We start from the raw sequence: 17,235 nt of genomic DNA, 5'->3' as shown, positions 1-17,235 counted from the left end.
CCTAAATTCCTAATCAACCAGAACTAAGTGACTAATCTACAGGAATAATATACAACAATAATCTACTAACTTACTAAGAATAATATACAACAGCAACCAACATATATAACAGATAATCAACAATCAACAATCTAACAACAATAGATAATCAATGTAAGAACCGAAATAAATGCTTTAATAAAATAATAATTTAACTGCCCAGAATTAGGAGTGTTCATGGGTCGGGTGAAACCGGGTTTGATGTGACCCAGACCCGACCCGAAATATACACCGGGCCTATTTATTAGACCTGAACCCGGCCTTAGACCCGATGAAACCTATATACTTTCGAGCCACGATTATACCGGGTAAAAACCGGGTGAAAACCGGGCCCTTAACATTACATTACCTTGATACTTTCTTATAAGCTAGCATGTGAAAATATCCAAATTTTCAAGACTCCAACCATTATTTGACATGGTAAAATTCATTTAGAAAAATATAACAAGAACCAACTCTTCTCTAAAATTAAAGCATATCCATAATCAATACTAATATTGTCTAATAACACCAAATATTTAAATCAATACAAATAATATAATATTATGCATTTGTCTAAAATCTTATACATTTTAAACATAAAACATTAACATATAGTCTTATAATAACTAATAAAACAAACATTAAGGTTTACAATACTTAAATTTCACATAAGAATAGCTATCATCCATCACTAATAACACAAAATATTAATTGTGTATGATGACCGGGCCACCGGGTCGAGTTCGGGTGACCCGAGCCATGGCCCAGACCCGACCCAAAATAATGACCGGGTCTATTTTTGAGACCCTTACCCGGCCCTAGACCCGGTGAAATCACACCAAATTAGCCCCTAAAGTGTTCGGGACCGGGCCGAGTCTTCGGGCCGGGCTGAGCCATGCACACCCCTACCCGGAATAGGTTCAAAAATATAGAAATGATATTTTGAAAATAAAAAGATGAAATTTGAATTCAATGAATTTTTCTAAGTGGGAAAATGTATCTTTTACGGAGAATTTTTGTAAAAATGCGTACCGACACTTAAGCCGATAGTACCTACTATAGTCTGACCATAACCGCGTATTGAGAAAAATAAGATTTTAAAAATTGAATTTATTGTTTTGAAAGAATAAAAATAATTTAGAATTAAAAACCGAGCACTAATTTTAAAGATTTTGGCCCAAAGTGGACCAAACGGATCTAAAATGCTAACGGGTTGGACCGGGCCCAAGTTGGGCCAACATATATGAATGCCAATTAATGAGAATTCAGCTCATTTTACCCTAGAAACAAAGAAAGGGGGCACTGAAGTGAAGAGAGGAAGAGAGAATGAGATTTCACTATTAACTCCTCCTTCATTTGGCCATAACTTGAGTTACAGAGCTCTGTTTGACAAGCCGTTTACGGTCACGCAAAGCTCTCACCGAGCCCGTCATTTCTAACTAAGCTTTGCTGGTAAGAACTCGCATCTCCTACTCCAGTTTTCTGCCCTAAGTAATTTTGCATTTTACGTTTGGTTTTTGAGTAGATTTTGTGATTTTGGTTGTTTATGGGTGATCTAGCATTGGAATATTGTTGGACTTTCTCCTAATATTGTTGGATAAGGTAAGTCTCTTCAAACCCTTGTGTTTAGTTATTTTGTGAACCTTCGATTTGATGTCGGTATGTTGTATAATGTTAGATTGAGTTTTGGTGTTTATTGGAGTTGGTTTGAGGCTTTTGGATCGAGCTTGGTGGCTTCATTTTTGGTGTTTGGTGCATTTTGGAAATCGACCAAGGTATGGTTTCAATTTTCTCTATGTAATATGTAATATGTAATATGTAATATTTCTGGATTGAAATGGTTGTTGATAATTGTTGGATTGATGGTGTATGATGATTTTGATGAAATTATGGTGTTGTTGTTAATGAATGATGTTGAGTATTGATACTGGGGTTGAATAATGATAATTGCGAGGATTGAAGATGAGATGGGATGAATGATGTTTATGATTGGTTGAATTGTGCAAAATTGTTGATATCGATATCTTGATTTGGAAGATTATTGATTTTTATTGAATTATGGTGGAAAGATTGAGTGAAATAGAGGTTGAGTTTATTGAAGTGTAATGGAATGGTAAAATGTAGAATGTGGTAGTGTTTTATGATGAAATTGGATATGTTTTGGTTTGGTTTGGTTTTGGAATTTGGAAACTAGAGAACTTTGATGTTTTGTGTTAAACTTGATTTTTGGTAAACTTTAGCGAATCATAACTTGAGCCTTAGACATTGAAATTGAACGATTTTTATTTTAAATTAAAGATGATTTTAAGAGCTTTAAAATGATATAAAGTTTGAGGAAAATAAATTTTTGTAGAGGAAGTTATGAGCGTTTAAAGTTTGGTATAAAAATCTGATTTCTGCAGCTTTAAGATTTTTCTAAGTTCATTACAGCATGTGTACGCAACCTAGTACACGCGACGCGAGCATTCCATTCGGGTTAGAACACTCGCGTATGCAATCAGGGTGCCACGTACGCGGACACGTTCTTTTTCAACGTGTGCGTACGCACGGCAAGGGTGTGCGTATGCACAGACCCTGTTTTGCAGAAAAATGGTTTTTCTTTGGTTTCAAGGGTTTTCTAGCTTTCTAAACTTTTTTTAATTACTGTTTAAGGCTAATATCTAGCATTTATGTCTTAAGACAAATAGAGAAGAGTCAGTGACTTAAATTGGTGAAATTCTATATGAGTTTAGAAGATGGAGACTTAGGTTTCTAAAGTTGTGAGTGAGCCGTTGGAGTACTATATTGATGATGATTATGAGAACTTAAAAGTTGATGATAAACTTGTGAAATCAAGGATGAAATGATGGTTATGACGAGTCGGGGACTCGGAGATGAATGAGAAAATTATTGAGTACTAAGAATGATCACTTAAACCTATTGATGTATACTGATATTATTGAGACGCTATATGCCTGGCAAGAACGGTTGGTTAATCCCGCTATTCGAGGTCGTGGCATCAGCATAAGGACGGTGGTTAATCTCGCTTACGTTGAGATGTGAGGGCTGGGGTGGTATCCTGCTCGCATAACCTTCTCTGCTACATGAGTGTGCAAGGCCTATATCCCTGGCATGGCAGATTTCTCTGTTGCATGAGTGTGCAGGGACTATATCCCTGGCGTGGCTGAAAGGCTACATCCGGGAGGATGTGTCGGGTTGATATTTATAGACCAACAAGTGATATCATGAGTCAATAGGAAAGGCATTCATCATATGTATCTTCTACCTGTTTATTTGCTTTGCTTAATTTCTGTTATGCCTAAATGAACCACATATTTACTTGCTAATTGTTCTACTTTTTGTAGATGTACTTTACTGTGCTTTACTTGTCTGCATTACTTGTGTTTCTGCTGGAATTGAGGAGGTTCGGTAGGCAGTGACGATGGGATCGCATGGAGGTTAGGCTGGCAAAGGCTGTGGGACAGCGGTGCTATGTTAGTTAGAAATTTCTTAAGTTAGAATACCCTATTTACTGTTTAAGTTATTTATTTTGTTTTAAGCTTGAATATTCTGTATCGATGTGAAGTTTTAGGATTGCCTCTAGCGTCCCAAAATCTTATATCTTACATTATTGGGCACTGTTACCATACTGAGAACTTCCAGTTCTCATACCATATTCTGTTGTTGTTTTTCATATGCAGGTCGTAACCCACTTCGGTAAGTTGCGGAATGGTGACAGAGCGGAGGATCTTTTGCTATCTCTTTGTATCTTGATTATTTGTTGTAGTACTCTCTCTCACCTTTTTATTTTAGACTTTATCGCCTTAGAGGCTTGATTTGAGAGATAAGTTGTATAAGCTGTTTTAAACTTCTAAAACTCTTTTGTATTTCAGTTTGACTAGCTGTCCTAAACTCCGCAGGCTGTGACTAGTTATCTTTTTGGTGTGTGTATATATATATATATATATATATATATCTTGTTAATTTAATTATTACCTTGTGTATCCTGGAGCTATCTACAAGGTTTTATATATATTATGTCTTGTTCTGTCCGTGTGCCTATGCGTTTAGTTATCGTGTGTGAACGTTTTGTGTTTCGTAATTCTGTTTTATGTTTCAGCTTTATTCCTTCATCGGGCTTCTAGTTATATAAATTCTTGGACATATATTATATATTATAAGCTTTAGAACTGTCGTGGCACTTTCTTATCCTTTGCTTTACGGTTAGAGGTAAGGTTTAGGGTAACGGGGTGTTAAAACAAACTAAAAAGAAATCAAACATAAATCATGGCTCCATCGCGGACACCAAAAAAGGGATCAAAACTCATCCCCCCTCCATCCCCAACTCAATTTCCAAATACGAATTAAAGTTTTTTCCAACAGAAATTAACATACATAATCAACATATATAACAACAATATATTACAAAAAATTGAACAATCAACAATCTAACAGAAATCAAATAGAAATCAACATAGATTATCAACATCATTAACCAATTAATTCTAACTAAAGTACTAAATTATTAAAAATTTGAAAATTTAATAACTTAAAAAAATAAAAATACATACCTCGCTGATGCACCGCCGGCAGAAAAGAGGGAGACCGGAGAAGAAATTAATGCGACGACGACAACTGAATACACAACGGAGGTGACGAGCAGTAGCAGTAGCAGGTGGCGACGGACACATAGGAGCCGACAACGTTTGAAACTTCAAATGTTCGACTTCGATGGAGGTGGCGCTCGCTGTGGTGGGTGGTGCGGTTGCGAGACTGCGAGCAGGGTGAGGTGGCGTTGGCTGAACAGGCCTCTCTCACTCTCTCACACACTCAGTCTTAGACTCTCAGCTCTCAGGTGGTCTCTCTCATGGCCGAAAGAGAATGGGTTTGGATAACAAGAAAAGGGGATGGAAGCTTCGAGCTGCTAGGGTTTCTTTCGGCTCAAATTATTTTTTTTTAATCGAAACGACGTCGTTTCACGTGAAGGAAAAAAATATTTTCCAACCGATTCAAACTAAGTCTTGTCGATTCTAACAAAAAAAATGCCCGTACCATTATGTTATGTTTAAGGGTCGCTTAGAATTAAATTTAGATCAATGCAGGTCCAAGTTGTCAGCTCAAATTAGTTTTTTTTTTTCACGTGAAAAAAAAAATAAATATTTCGAATTGATCGGGGTTAAATCAAATCTGCCAGTTTACCGGTTTTAGTTAAACCCGACGACCGGTTCAAACTAAATCTTGTCGATTCTAGTCGATTCTAACCAAAAAAATGCCCATACCATTATGTTGTGTTTAAGGGGCCGCTTAGAATTAAATTTAGATCAAGTTGTATGATAGAGATTTGAGTATTTGTGCAAAAGATGAACCCAACGTGAATCGAACACGCAACCTTGTGATCTGGAGTCAGACGCGCTACCATTGCGCCACGGATCCTTTCCTGCTTCCTTGCTTAGGCGAATTTTTTGACAGCTTTAGACATTAATCTTTTTTTAAGAGGAAGAAAGAAAGTAACAATAATAATCAAAATCAGCGAGGCGGTTGCTTTACGAGTTTACTTTACCTAGTGGCTGGAGCTTCACGAAGAGGGAGTAATGTAATGGAATGGAACTTTGATATTGAAGCAGAAATTGGCCGCCATTGATTTATTCACTGAGTTCAGAGAGGTTAGAGCACATCACATCTCATATCATGGCTTCAATTTGGACACTGCAGTTTCGGACTCTTTCTGTTCCCGTAAGTTCTCTTCTAAACCCTACTTCACTTCACTTCACTTCATTTCCCTGTTATTTCGTTTTATTGAGTTGTAATCAATTGTTCACACATTGTATGTAGCCCTCCATCGTCATCTGTAGGAGCAGCAACAACAGTCATGGCAGTGGCGGTGGCAGTGGTGTTCGTATAATTAGGAACGGAATCTCCAAATGGTGCTCCCTAATCACCACTCGCAGCAACCAGCTCAGACAAGACTCCGTTAATTCCGTTGCAAAATTCCACAATCACCTCTTTACTTCCATCCTCAATCCTCCGCCTCCTCCTCTTTCCTTTCTGGTAAGCTTTCCTTCCCCGCTCATAACTTCAATTTATTATTAATATTTTGAAAGATTGAAAAAAAAATGCAAATTTGGACCACCAGGTTAATGGAGACGGTGGAATGAAGTATCCGATTTGGATGTGCGTTGTGGCTCTTGTTTTGTTTTTGGGAGTGAGAGCATTTGCAGAGAGAGTATTCTCCCAAAGAAACCACCGCCCTGGCTCCGTAGCTGATCTTGTCAGGCGTGGCCAACTCAGATCCGATAGAAGAGGCATGTATGATGTCTATCCTTATCACTTTTTTCAATTTTTAAAAATTGATTAATTATCTAGCTTCTTACTCTGGATTATGAAATTAGATTAGTTAATAGGTTGTAGTGAGACTGAATATATTGTCCTCGTGTCAAGAATCATAAGCTTTTTAGGTGAATGCTCAAAATTGATCAACCCTAGGGATTTGATAATGTGTCGTAATGGCAAGATTTCAATTCCTTATTCTTGCAGCCATAGTCTATTCTTTATTATAATGTTTATAATCAACTCTTACAAAAGCTTAAGCTATTAGGTAAAGCAACATGAATAACATCTAACATTATATAGCACACGGTTTGTCTGATTATGCCGATAATTTCTTTTGCCTATATTATTGACATTTTTTACATGCGTATTTTCAGTTCTAGGCCTCTTAAGTATGAAGACCCGTTCAATAATCCAATGGTCAAGGTTGGTAAAAGCAACTCGACTGTTGAAATGTGTGGCAAGGTTTATCGTTTAGCACCTGTTACACTCACCGAAGAGCAACAAGCCATCCACCAGAGAAGGAGATCACGCGCATACCAGTGGAAGCGACCAACCATGTTCCTTAGGGAAGGAGACACTGTTCCTCCAGATGCTGATCCTGATACAATCAGGTGGATTCCTGCAAATCATCCCTTTGCAACCACAGCCACTGATCTTGACGAGGACCTAGCCCAAAACAATGTGTATCAAAAGCATGGAGTTCCTTTCCGTATTCAGGCTGAGCATGAAGCGCTGCAAAGAAAGCTTGAAGCTCTACAAAATGTAAGCCTTGTGGTACTTGGTAGCATTTTGGAACTTTAATCACCTTATTGAATATAGAGTAAATGAACAAAAGTACCCATGATAGAGTTTGGCGTGGACAAAAGTACGTATCAAAGTATTCTCGAAATATTGTTTTCGATGGACAAAAGTATCATGCCATTAGTGGGTTTGGAATGTCTGGGGTGTAATTTTGTCCATCAAAATCAATCTTTCAAATATACTTTGATATTTATGAACTTTGGTATGTATTTTTGTCCACTCCAAACCCTTTCATGTGTACTTTTGTCCATTTACTCTTGAATATATTAATATAATCTCATAAATCTTCAGCTAGCGTAGCCAACTCTTCAATGTTCTTATCCTGTCATATACCCAAATATGAAGCTGAGCAAAAATAGATACTCTCGAATCTTTAGATATTTAGTTTGATCTAATCAGAATTAGTTCTGGGTACAAATACACCATGGTACAAGAATACGTGAGCCAAATAGTCAAACCAAGTTTAGTTTATTTAGCAGCATGAATGAACATGTTAATTTTTGGTGTTTTGAATATGATGCTGAAGTTGGCTTTTGGTTGACTCTATATTTTCGAACTCATGTGCACTACATAAAATCTATGTTCATGAATTTTGCAGGAGCAAAAACTAAAGAAAGTAGTAATAGATCCCGCCACTGCTAGAGAATTTGAGAGGCCATTCAACTCCCATGCAGAGAAGAGCTCTGTAAACAATCAAGTGCCTGAGTCCAAGCCCTCCAAATCAGATATTGGCTTAAATAGTTTGGAAGGTAAATCATCTTTCCAAGAAGATTAGAGTCTTTAAATGATGGACACAGCTTCTGCTTACATTGTTTTCCGAGTTAAATTTTCTCTCTGGCGGGCTATGAATCTCCATGACAACATATATGGGAAGTGGCCAAAATTTTTGCACTATTCAAATATTCATCGAGGTACTTTGTGACTGTGAATTTGTAAAGATGAGCACTGTAAATATTAATTTAATTGCTGCACATTGTCGAGCTATGCTGTTGCTGTTTCACCTTTTACGTCAGATAATTGTGAGAGACTAAGGGGGAAAGACCATTTTTACAGTGTTGTCGTCGTATATCTTGATGCGTACACACCCGAGAGGAAAAACTAGAAAGAATGAGAACATGTGTAACATTGAGTGTTTTTAATGCGAATTCTCGTGCCTAGTAACTTGGCTTTGCATTAAAATTGTCGCTGTTTGTAACATATTTAAGAATAACGAATTAACTCGATTAAGCATGAGAATTCCTGGAAAGTTGGGAATAAATGCACTTACTCCATTGTTGACACGGAATTAGCGTTAGTGGAAGCAGACCGCATATGTTGTAAAATGGGTGATGTTCAATCAAAGAACATTTAAGCATAATAAAAATAAAATAAAATAAAGCTACTTTGATTTAAAACGAAAAAAAAAAAGGTAGGAATTGGAAATTGAGTTCGTCATTAGAGGGCCTAATTTGAGACATGAGCTGGGTAGAAGAAGACTATTGAGCTGTAAAATTCAATGTAGTCTAATCATTCTTAAATTAAGATAATAGAATTCATATTATAAAAATTATAAATTTAATGGTGTTTTACTCTATCATGTTATTCATTTTTTCACTTTAAATTATTTTTATCTAAAAGATCAAAGGTACTTTATTATTTATATATAACAGATTTCGTTAATACTCGGGAAAATTAAAGATTTTAATGTATTTAGTTCAATACATTCAAGACTACCAAGTTTTATTTTTGTAAAACAAAAAAGATTTTATTGGCAGATTCTTTTATAAAGTTCCTTTAGGACAGTCCGATCAAAACCCATGGAGGAATAATATTGGAAAAGATGCCAACAGAGCAAGACATAGCAATTTAACTAATGAGTCTTAATGACCAAAAAAACAAAAGGAAACTAATGAGTCTCCTACTTTTTAATACTCGGGATCAGCATTATGCACTTGGACACAGTGCACCTCTCGAATAAATTTATTATAAACACACAGACTTGAAATCAAAAGCTTTATCACTATAAAATGCAAAATTTTAGTATACGAGAGAAGAAAAAATACATCCATATGCTTGATAACCAGAACATATTCTCCTCCAATTAAAAACTTAATGACAAGCAAAATCTATAAACATGAGAGATTTTGGCTTTTGCCACAAACATAGCAGATGTATACAACGAATCCCGTCACTCATTCTTGGCAGCAACAGCCTGCTTAGAACCAACAGCAAAGAATTCCGTGATGACTTCAAGGGGCATGCCCTTTGTTTCAGGGACCTTCAAAAACACAAATATCCACGAGATCAAACACACAACCGCATAAATGCCAAAGATTCCACTGAGTCCTATAGTACTGAGCATCACGGGGAGCGTGTATGTCACTATGATATCTCCGATCCAGAACACCAAAGCGCATATGGCAATGCAGAGCCCACGCACCCTTGTCGGAAAGATCTCTGAGCAAAGGATGTTTGGAACCGGTCCATAAGCCATCACAAAGCAACAGAAGTAAACAACAACGCATACAGTTGAGATTGCTGCATGGACAACACTGCCAAAATTTACGACGCTCCCAATGACCAAAATGATGAGTGACACTATCAGCACTGGAATTGTAGTGAGCAGCAGCTGCCTGCAATATTAGGGGTTGTGTAATGAGAACAAATCAAGTTGAACAAAACAAGATACTAAACATGTAGCTTTTTCAAAGACATTGACATTAATTTAGAGAAAACATACCTTCTGCCAGAAACATCCATGAGCCTCATCGCTATGGCTATACACGGAAGCATCAACAAGGTTGTTAAAGCACTGATAAGGAAAGATGCAGACTCTGAGCCGATGCCCAAATCGGCAAGGAGAACTTCAACGCCGGCCTCTGAAAGGATTTGAGGAGTGTAATATAGAACACCATTTATACCAGAAAACTGCACATCCAATATAGAAGTTGGTGTTAGTTATTGATAACAGACATAGACCACCAAGTTAATGCTGAAAGCTGGAATAGCAAACTAGAAATCCAGACAGGAAGAATAAGGTCAAACAACAACAATATATATTTCTCTTACTAATGAATACAAGAAAGCATATTTCTAAATCACTCCTCAAACTGTCTGATTAGGTAAGAATGCTGATCTTAAAGTTTCTACTACTATTTTATCACAGCACATCCTGAAATCTTGAATGTCAACATCTTTCGAAAAATTATGTTTGATGTTTTCTTTTTGTAAATTATTAAAGCCAAAACCAAGCAGTCCACAAGCGATTGTACATTCAAGTGCTAGAGCCTAGAATGAAATACCATGTCAAGAAAGCATTATCTTATTAACCGTGCAAAGGCAGAAGATAACTATAAAAGGAACCACATATTACCTGCTGAAGTAGTTGTATTCCAATTCCAACAACCAATGCATGCTTAACGCCTGGTTCGAGAAGAGCTTTCCAAATTGGCCCCTTTGACGCGGTCTCAGATGGGTGAACCATTGCAGGGCCAACTGGCTGCCCACCAATAAGCTCCTTGGAGTAAAGAGCAGGCTGGCTTACCAATGCAGCAGCCTGGACAAAGTCACCTTCGCCAGGAATCGACACAACAGATCCTTTAGTTGGGACTGGACCGGTCTCCTGGTGCAAGTAAATCCTTTTAAACCCTCCTTCCTTTTTCCCATCCTCACCTTTCTCATTCCATTTCCATGCTAGTTGCCAGCCACCGCCAATACCAGTGCTACCAACTGGTTCACCTTGCATGAGACTACTGTGACGTCTCATGCTGCTCAGTATACTGCCATGGGAAGGAGGAGGTGGCATTTCCTTTTCGATGCTTGTTGTTTGACGCGAGATCAAGGGACTTTGCAGATTGTCATCGGAGTCTCCACCCGCTTCTGATGCGTACTCCTCGCCTTCTCTTTGTAGGCTCTCCTCGTCCCACTGTTCATTTTTGGCATGAGGATCAGCTGTGCTGAACATGCTTCCAAAATGTGGAAATAGGGTGCTGCGCATGCTTCCTTGTTCAGGGAGCTTCTCATGAACGCTGCCAAATAGGGTCACAACAGGGTCCATGAGAGGCATGCTTTGGTTGACAATGCTTCCATGGCGTGACACGAGACCCAGAGAACTCTGTCCAGTAACAGGTTTTGCTAACCACGAGAGGCCAGCTTGGGATCCGTATAATCGAACTTTGTCTTTCTCTGCTGTTTGTATTTGACCTTCTCCATCCTCATCTGCAGGGCCTATTATATACTCTTCTATAGTTGTATCACCTCCAACCCCAAGACCTTCAACCAGCAATGCCATCTCACCTGTATAAAGTAACAAATTCACAAAATGATTGATCGTAACAGATGAAAAAGGTAAGAGAATATGCAATGAAATGAATTACACGCAATAAAGCAGTTACAAGATACGATGAGAGCAAAATTTATGACAATTAAGAAGGTTGTATTGTAATGAAAAAACTGGAGCATCCATGTATTACTAACCCAGAGTGTTTCAGGATAACAATAATCACACTTTGCATGTCATAGTCAAGTAAGCAAGCATATATATGATACAACTGCCCCCTAATCATTTCAACATACAGCTTGAGATTTCAATGGATTAAGTCCATAGTAAATTTCATCTATTATCTCCTATAACAGTTAACATTTGTCCAATTCCTACATAAACTCAACAAGATGGTTTAAAATTGTTATTGCTAGGCGTATCGAGGCATCAATTGTTGCCTCATCAGCTGTATTTTCCTTTGATTTTTTGAAATACAATCATTGCTACAATTGTTGCAAGGCTATCACAATTCAAATCCATCAAGATCTCTGCAGAATCATAATTCAAATGGGTTTAAGACAGGGTTACCGGCCACATCTTCCCTGCCGCGCAATCTTTGGAGAACCTTTTTAGCCTCAAGCATCTTCCCTTTGCTGACGAGCCACCGGGGAGACTCCGGCAAGAAAAGGATTGTCAACAGGAAATAAATAAGAGAAGGAATGGAAAGAATCCCAAGCATTACTCTCCAGTTAGGAGAGGCACTGAATGAGAACCAGAAAACCAGACAATAGGACAGAAACATGCCCCCAGAACCACTGAATTGGGGAAGTGTATTCAAGGATCCCCTAATCTCAGATGGGGCAGTCTCAGATATATAAACAGGAACAAGAGTAACAGCAAGACCAATCCCAAACCCATCAAGTAACCTTGCCAGGCACAACACATACACATTAGGGGACCATAGCATCACCAAACTACCCAAAAAATAGAGCAATGATGAGATTATCAACATGGGCCTGCGCCCAAGCCAATCCGAGATGGGACCGGAGCACGTCGTGATCACGGTCGCTCCGATGAGGGACATGGCCACCACAAGCCCTTCCACAGTTGTTTGCAAAGCAAGGTCTTTCTTAATGTAAACAACGGCACCTAAAACATAATAAAAGGGAACAATAACACAGTATCAGCCGAAATTGAAGATTGATTATGTCAGATCAGGCAAAAGGGGCATGCTAATGAAGTGAATCTGAGTGTGTTACCAGCAATAGTAGCATTATCCCATCCTTGAAGAAAATTGCCTATGGAAGCGGCAATAGCCACCAGTACTGCACCTTTCATCTTTCTCTGGAATTCAAATTGCGAACTTCAAAGGGAAGAACCTGCTTAAGTAAGGAAGGAACAAAAATCATGGGATAGAAAAAAGGAAAAACAATAAACAAAAATTGGGCAAAAAAAACTTAGAGAAGAGCAATGAATAGAGGTACAGGTAGTTGAGACTACGAGAGGGGTGAGGTTGATTGAGTATCTATCTAGCTATCAATAATTCAATTGAATTGAATCCAATTTTGGTGAAAGTAACATAAAACCAATCATCTCCTTCAACTTGACACTAACCAATTAAATTACCTGAATAAACAGATCTCTAATCAAACGCAGTGTCCCACTACACCAACAGATAGAGAGAGATAGATAGAAAGATGGAAAGGGAAAAAAAAGGAAGAAAAAAGAGGTTTTGTTTGTTTGAATCGGAAGAGACAGTGTTAAAGACTCTAGCTTTGTATGGTGTTGAGTTCACAGTTCTCTCACCTATGTGACTGTGAGAGAGAGAGAGAGAGAGAAAAGAGAAAAGAGAGAGAAACGGAATCACGTCAAGGGTAGTCACCACATCTTGTACTCACTCTATTGTTGCTTTCTATATTTTCCTTTTATTTTATTTTATATTTTTATAGCAACATATAATTATTGTAAAATGAAGGATGATATGCCAATTTTGGCTGCAATAATCCGTTTAAATAAGTTTTAAATTTAAATTTTATCTAATAATTAATAAATAACAAACTCTCGAATAAAACTCACATTCATAGTAAAATAATATTTGATCTACCAGAATTGATACCGTACCAAAAAAAAAAGTGAACGATGGTAGAATTAAGAATATTAAAATAAAGAGTTAAAAAAAAGGGAGTGAAATGGGGATGGGTGGGTTGATGGAATCTGTGTGCATGGGGACAAAGAGAGTTCCAGCAAGAGCCAGATCATATCACTAGAAAAACTAGAATTGAAAATGAAATACCAAAAAACAAACATAAACATGAGATCCATCATCACCTCAACTTTCTCTTGCATCATTATTTTACAGTTAGAAAGGAAAACAGCAATTATCATAATCATGTTATGCTACATCTTTTTATTTTCTTTTTTTGTTTTGTTTCCACTTTCTACCTCACATGAATTAATTGTGATTCCTGAAATTCATATTTCATTTCGCAAAGTAATTGTATGTACATATGGCAAAATTGGCAATGGCACGAGAGTTTTACTAGCGCCACTGATTCTCATTTCAGATACCTTTCTAAAACTACCTTTCCAGTTTCCACACTCCAAAATCACCATTTAACCAAGCAATTCCAAGCACACACTCTCTCTCTTAAATAAAAAAACAAAACCCCTCTCCACCATTCATCATTGGTATGGCATATTCCAACGGACAAACTCAGCTCTTTTTTTCTTTATTATTTTTATTTTGTTGCAATTAGTTCTTGGCATGTTCTTTCCAATCAAGTAGGAAGAACCGGGGATAGAAGACGGGATCTGGTCGACATTTCAAAATGCTAAAATCTTCAAATATCTCAGATGTAACTTATTCACGTTATTGTAGAAAAATTACCCGAATAAGTAGGAATTTTTATATATAATATACAAAATAAATGTTTTATTTTTTGGAGTAAAATAGGACGTTTAAAACGTTATGGACTAAATTAGGATTCGATTGTATTAGTCAAAATAAAATAAGTTCAAAATATTGAGTCAGGAACTCATTTCGTATCTTCGAAGATAATGAAATTCATTGGAGAGGACTTATCGATAAGAGAGACAGGTTCAATCGACAAGACTCATCGAGAAGAGGGGAGGTAACCGAAACGACGAGGAAGTTGCTAAACAAAGACAATTGATGGCAGTTATAGCGTTATTTAAAGCGCGGAACAGTTACTCAAAAATGCATGCACATAAAAAATATGTTAGGATTTGATTGGTTAAAAAGTCTTATAAATAGTCAGAGATCTCACACACTTATATTTCAACGAACTTCTAAATCTGTTAAGAACTTTTTTTTTTGTATGATTCTTTTCATGTCTTCTACTTTTCTTATAAATTTCTTGTAATCTTTTCCTTTCCACAAATTTATCTTTTCAACAATGTTGTTCTTTTCATTTTCTTTAAAAATTCTGTATTTTGTATTTGAATTCAAAGTCCGTCAATCTTGTTGAAGACACTTTATGGTTTTCTTTAAATTAAAAATCATTTTTTCATTTTCAGTCATTTTATTTCCAAAGTTATTTTTCTTACATTTCAGATTTTTCTTTGTCATTTTAATTAAGTAAAAAGATCTTTGATGCACTTTCAAAAACTGATACCTATAAGAGAAGTAGGTTTCGCTCCCATATCACTAGATATCAAACCTTTTTAAATTTATGAAAAATCTGTATAACAGACTAAAAACGTTAAGAACTAAAATAATACTTTATCCTTCAAAAAATTTAAATTAGTAACTTTTTTTAAAAATTTTCAATTTAAATTATATCTCATTTAAATTTTAAATTGCTATGATTGAAATCGTATTGAGTTAATGTTTTTTAATCCAATTTTCTTTAAGTAACTGCAATTTGTATAATATTAATTTGAATTTATTTTTTACTAGTGTTAAATCCGTGCGATGCACGGGCTTATATTTAAATTTGATAAGTTAAATTAAAAATAATATTTTATAACCATATATTTTTTAAATTTAGTATAACACTATCATCGTCGTTATATAATAAACGTGTTAAATATGTTGTTTTATCTTTATTCAAAGTAAAATATAAATAGAAGAATTTGAAGTTTCTAATATTCTTGAACCATAAGGAGGGAGACATGAAAAAAATAAGAACATATATAACTGTAATAATAGCATGTTAATTTTACACTAAATTTTATATCAAAAAGCTAATAAAAATTTATCGATCGATAATCTAGTATCTTACTAACTTCATTAGAAAAGCAATTGGCATAGGATGTTGTGCTCCTTGTTACACATTTCATTTCAAATCTAAAAAAAGAGTTATAGATAAATTAGTTATATCTATAGTAAATATTTGTACAAAAGTATAAATCATAACATGCTATTAAAATAAAAATAATATTATTCTTACCTAAATATTATTAAAAACCTCTTTGAACACGACATTTGTTGTTGATGACTTTGGATTGCCGTCTTCGTCTAGAATTAAAACCCTAAAGCCACTGCGACTCTTAACTCTTGACAAAGCAACATAAAGTTGTCCATGGGTAAACACTGATTTTGGCAAATAAAGCCTTACATGTGATAATGATTGACCCTGACTCCTGTTAATGGTCATTGCAAAGTATACTGTTAATGGAAATTTTCTCCGTTGGAACTTAAATGGCAATCCTGAATCTGAAGGGATCAAGTTCATTCTTGGAATGTACACTTTATCTCCAATATTTCTACCGGTCACTACCATCGCTCCATATACGTTGCTACCAAGTTCGTTAACTATTAATCTTGTCCCGTTGCATAAACCTTAAGTCTGGTCTATATTTCGCAGTAGCATTACAGCGACTCTTGGCTTCAAAGTCAACTTGTGATTGGGTAGTCCCGAACATTTGATGTCATTTATGAACTCTGGTGTGAACCACTCTTGTTGTACATCTTCATTCTCATCAGCTTGACATGTTGTCTCAGAGCTCAAATACTCCTTTTCCATCCCTGGAAAGATTGTCAAGACAAAATCGTTTACCTTCTCGACACTCTCAAGTGTGGGGGCAAGAATTGCCCTACTCTGAAAATACCTGTAATCTGACATGTTTTGCAACAAATTTGGATATGCAAAGTCTACCAAATGAGAAAGAGTGTCATCAGTAGTTATAATCAATAGATCATCTGGAATTTCAACTTCTGATTCATCACCAACAACAGAGCCAATATTTCCATTTCCAACATCAAGTATCCAATTAGCAAATCTCTTCATTTCACCTTCATCTTGATCCGAAGAAGACATTAGAAGTCTCATATTCGTATGCAGTTTCAGAACCTTACAAAATGACCACAGATGGGATGAGTTAATAGTGGATGCCAATATATCGTGTCTACTTCCTTTCGGAATCACCGGAAGTATCTGTCTGAAATCACCTCCTAGAACAACAACCTTACCACTAAATGGTTGATGTGTCTTATGTTGATCGGTAACTGACATAAGATCCCTGAGCGTCCGATCAAGTGCTTCAAAGCACATTTTATTGAGCATTGGAGCTTCATCCCAAATTATTAAGCTACTTTGGATGAGCAGCTCAGCCTTCAAACTGCCATGCTTAATGTTGCAAGTAGATTCATCAGTAATTGTAATGGGTATTGAAAATCTAGAATGAGCCGTTCTGCCACCAGGTAGGAGTAAAGAAGCAATTCCATTGGATACGATATTAAAAACAATTTTTCCTCTAGACCGAATAGCAGAAGAAAGTCCATTCCAAATAAATATTTTACCACACCCACCATGCCCATAAACGAAGTAAAAACCACCAGAGTCTGTAATAACAGCATTGAGTATCTCATCAAATATTAACCTTTGCTCATGAGTCATCTT

At 36.4% G+C, this 17,235-nt stretch overlaps 2 protein-coding genes and 1 non-coding gene across 5 annotated transcripts; 1 reads left to right on the top strand and 2 right to left on the bottom strand.

Annotated features, from left to right (window-relative positions):
* Positions 1-5,206: 5,206 nt before the first annotated feature.
* Positions 5,207-8,115, top strand: LOC112765848 (protein MULTIPLE CHLOROPLAST DIVISION SITE 1). Its single transcript, XM_025811709.3, has 5 exons — positions 5,207-5,733; positions 5,833-6,048; positions 6,134-6,306; positions 6,705-7,092; positions 7,730-8,115. The coding sequence occupies exons 1-5, from the start codon at positions 5,689-5,691 to the stop codon at positions 7,904-7,906; spliced, it is 999 nt and encodes a 332-aa protein (XP_025667494.1). The 5' UTR covers positions 5,207-5,688; the 3' UTR covers positions 7,907-8,115.
* TRNAW-CCA (transfer RNA tryptophan (anticodon CCA)) lies at positions 5,362-5,433 on the bottom strand. The gene has a single exon. It is a non-coding gene; the product is annotated as a tRNA-Trp (tRNA).
* A 994-nt stretch (positions 8,116-9,109) lies between the features above and the next one.
* Positions 9,110-13,354, bottom strand: LOC112765425 (monosaccharide-sensing protein 2). Of its 3 annotated transcripts, none has more exons than XM_025811325.3 (6): positions 12,998-13,354; positions 12,631-12,750; positions 11,960-12,520; positions 10,484-11,406; positions 9,851-10,038; positions 9,110-9,743 (listed from the first exon to the last, which is right to left on the bottom strand). In XM_025811325.3, the coding sequence occupies exons 2-6, from the start codon at positions 12,707-12,709 to the stop codon at positions 9,299-9,301; spliced, it is 2,196 nt and encodes a 731-aa protein (XP_025667110.1). In that variant the 5' UTR covers positions 12,710-12,750; positions 12,998-13,354; the 3' UTR covers positions 9,110-9,298. The 3 variants fall into 3 exon arrangements, with proteins under 3 accessions (XP_025667110.1, XP_025667111.1, XP_072079131.1); XM_025811326.2 differs by having other exon boundaries at positions 12,631-12,753; positions 12,998-13,278; XM_072223030.1 differs by having other exon boundaries at positions 12,856-13,247.
* Positions 13,355-17,235: the final 3,881 nt, after the last annotated feature.

Source organism: Arachis hypogaea, chromosome 17 (assembly GCF_003086295.3).
Source record: "Arachis hypogaea cultivar Tifrunner chromosome 17, arahy.Tifrunner.gnm2.J5K5, whole genome shotgun sequence".
NCBI lineage: Eukaryota > Viridiplantae > Streptophyta > Magnoliopsida > Fabales > Fabaceae > Arachis > Arachis hypogaea.
Note: the sequence above shows the minus strand (reverse complement) of the source record. Positions and strands in the feature narration are given on the sequence as shown.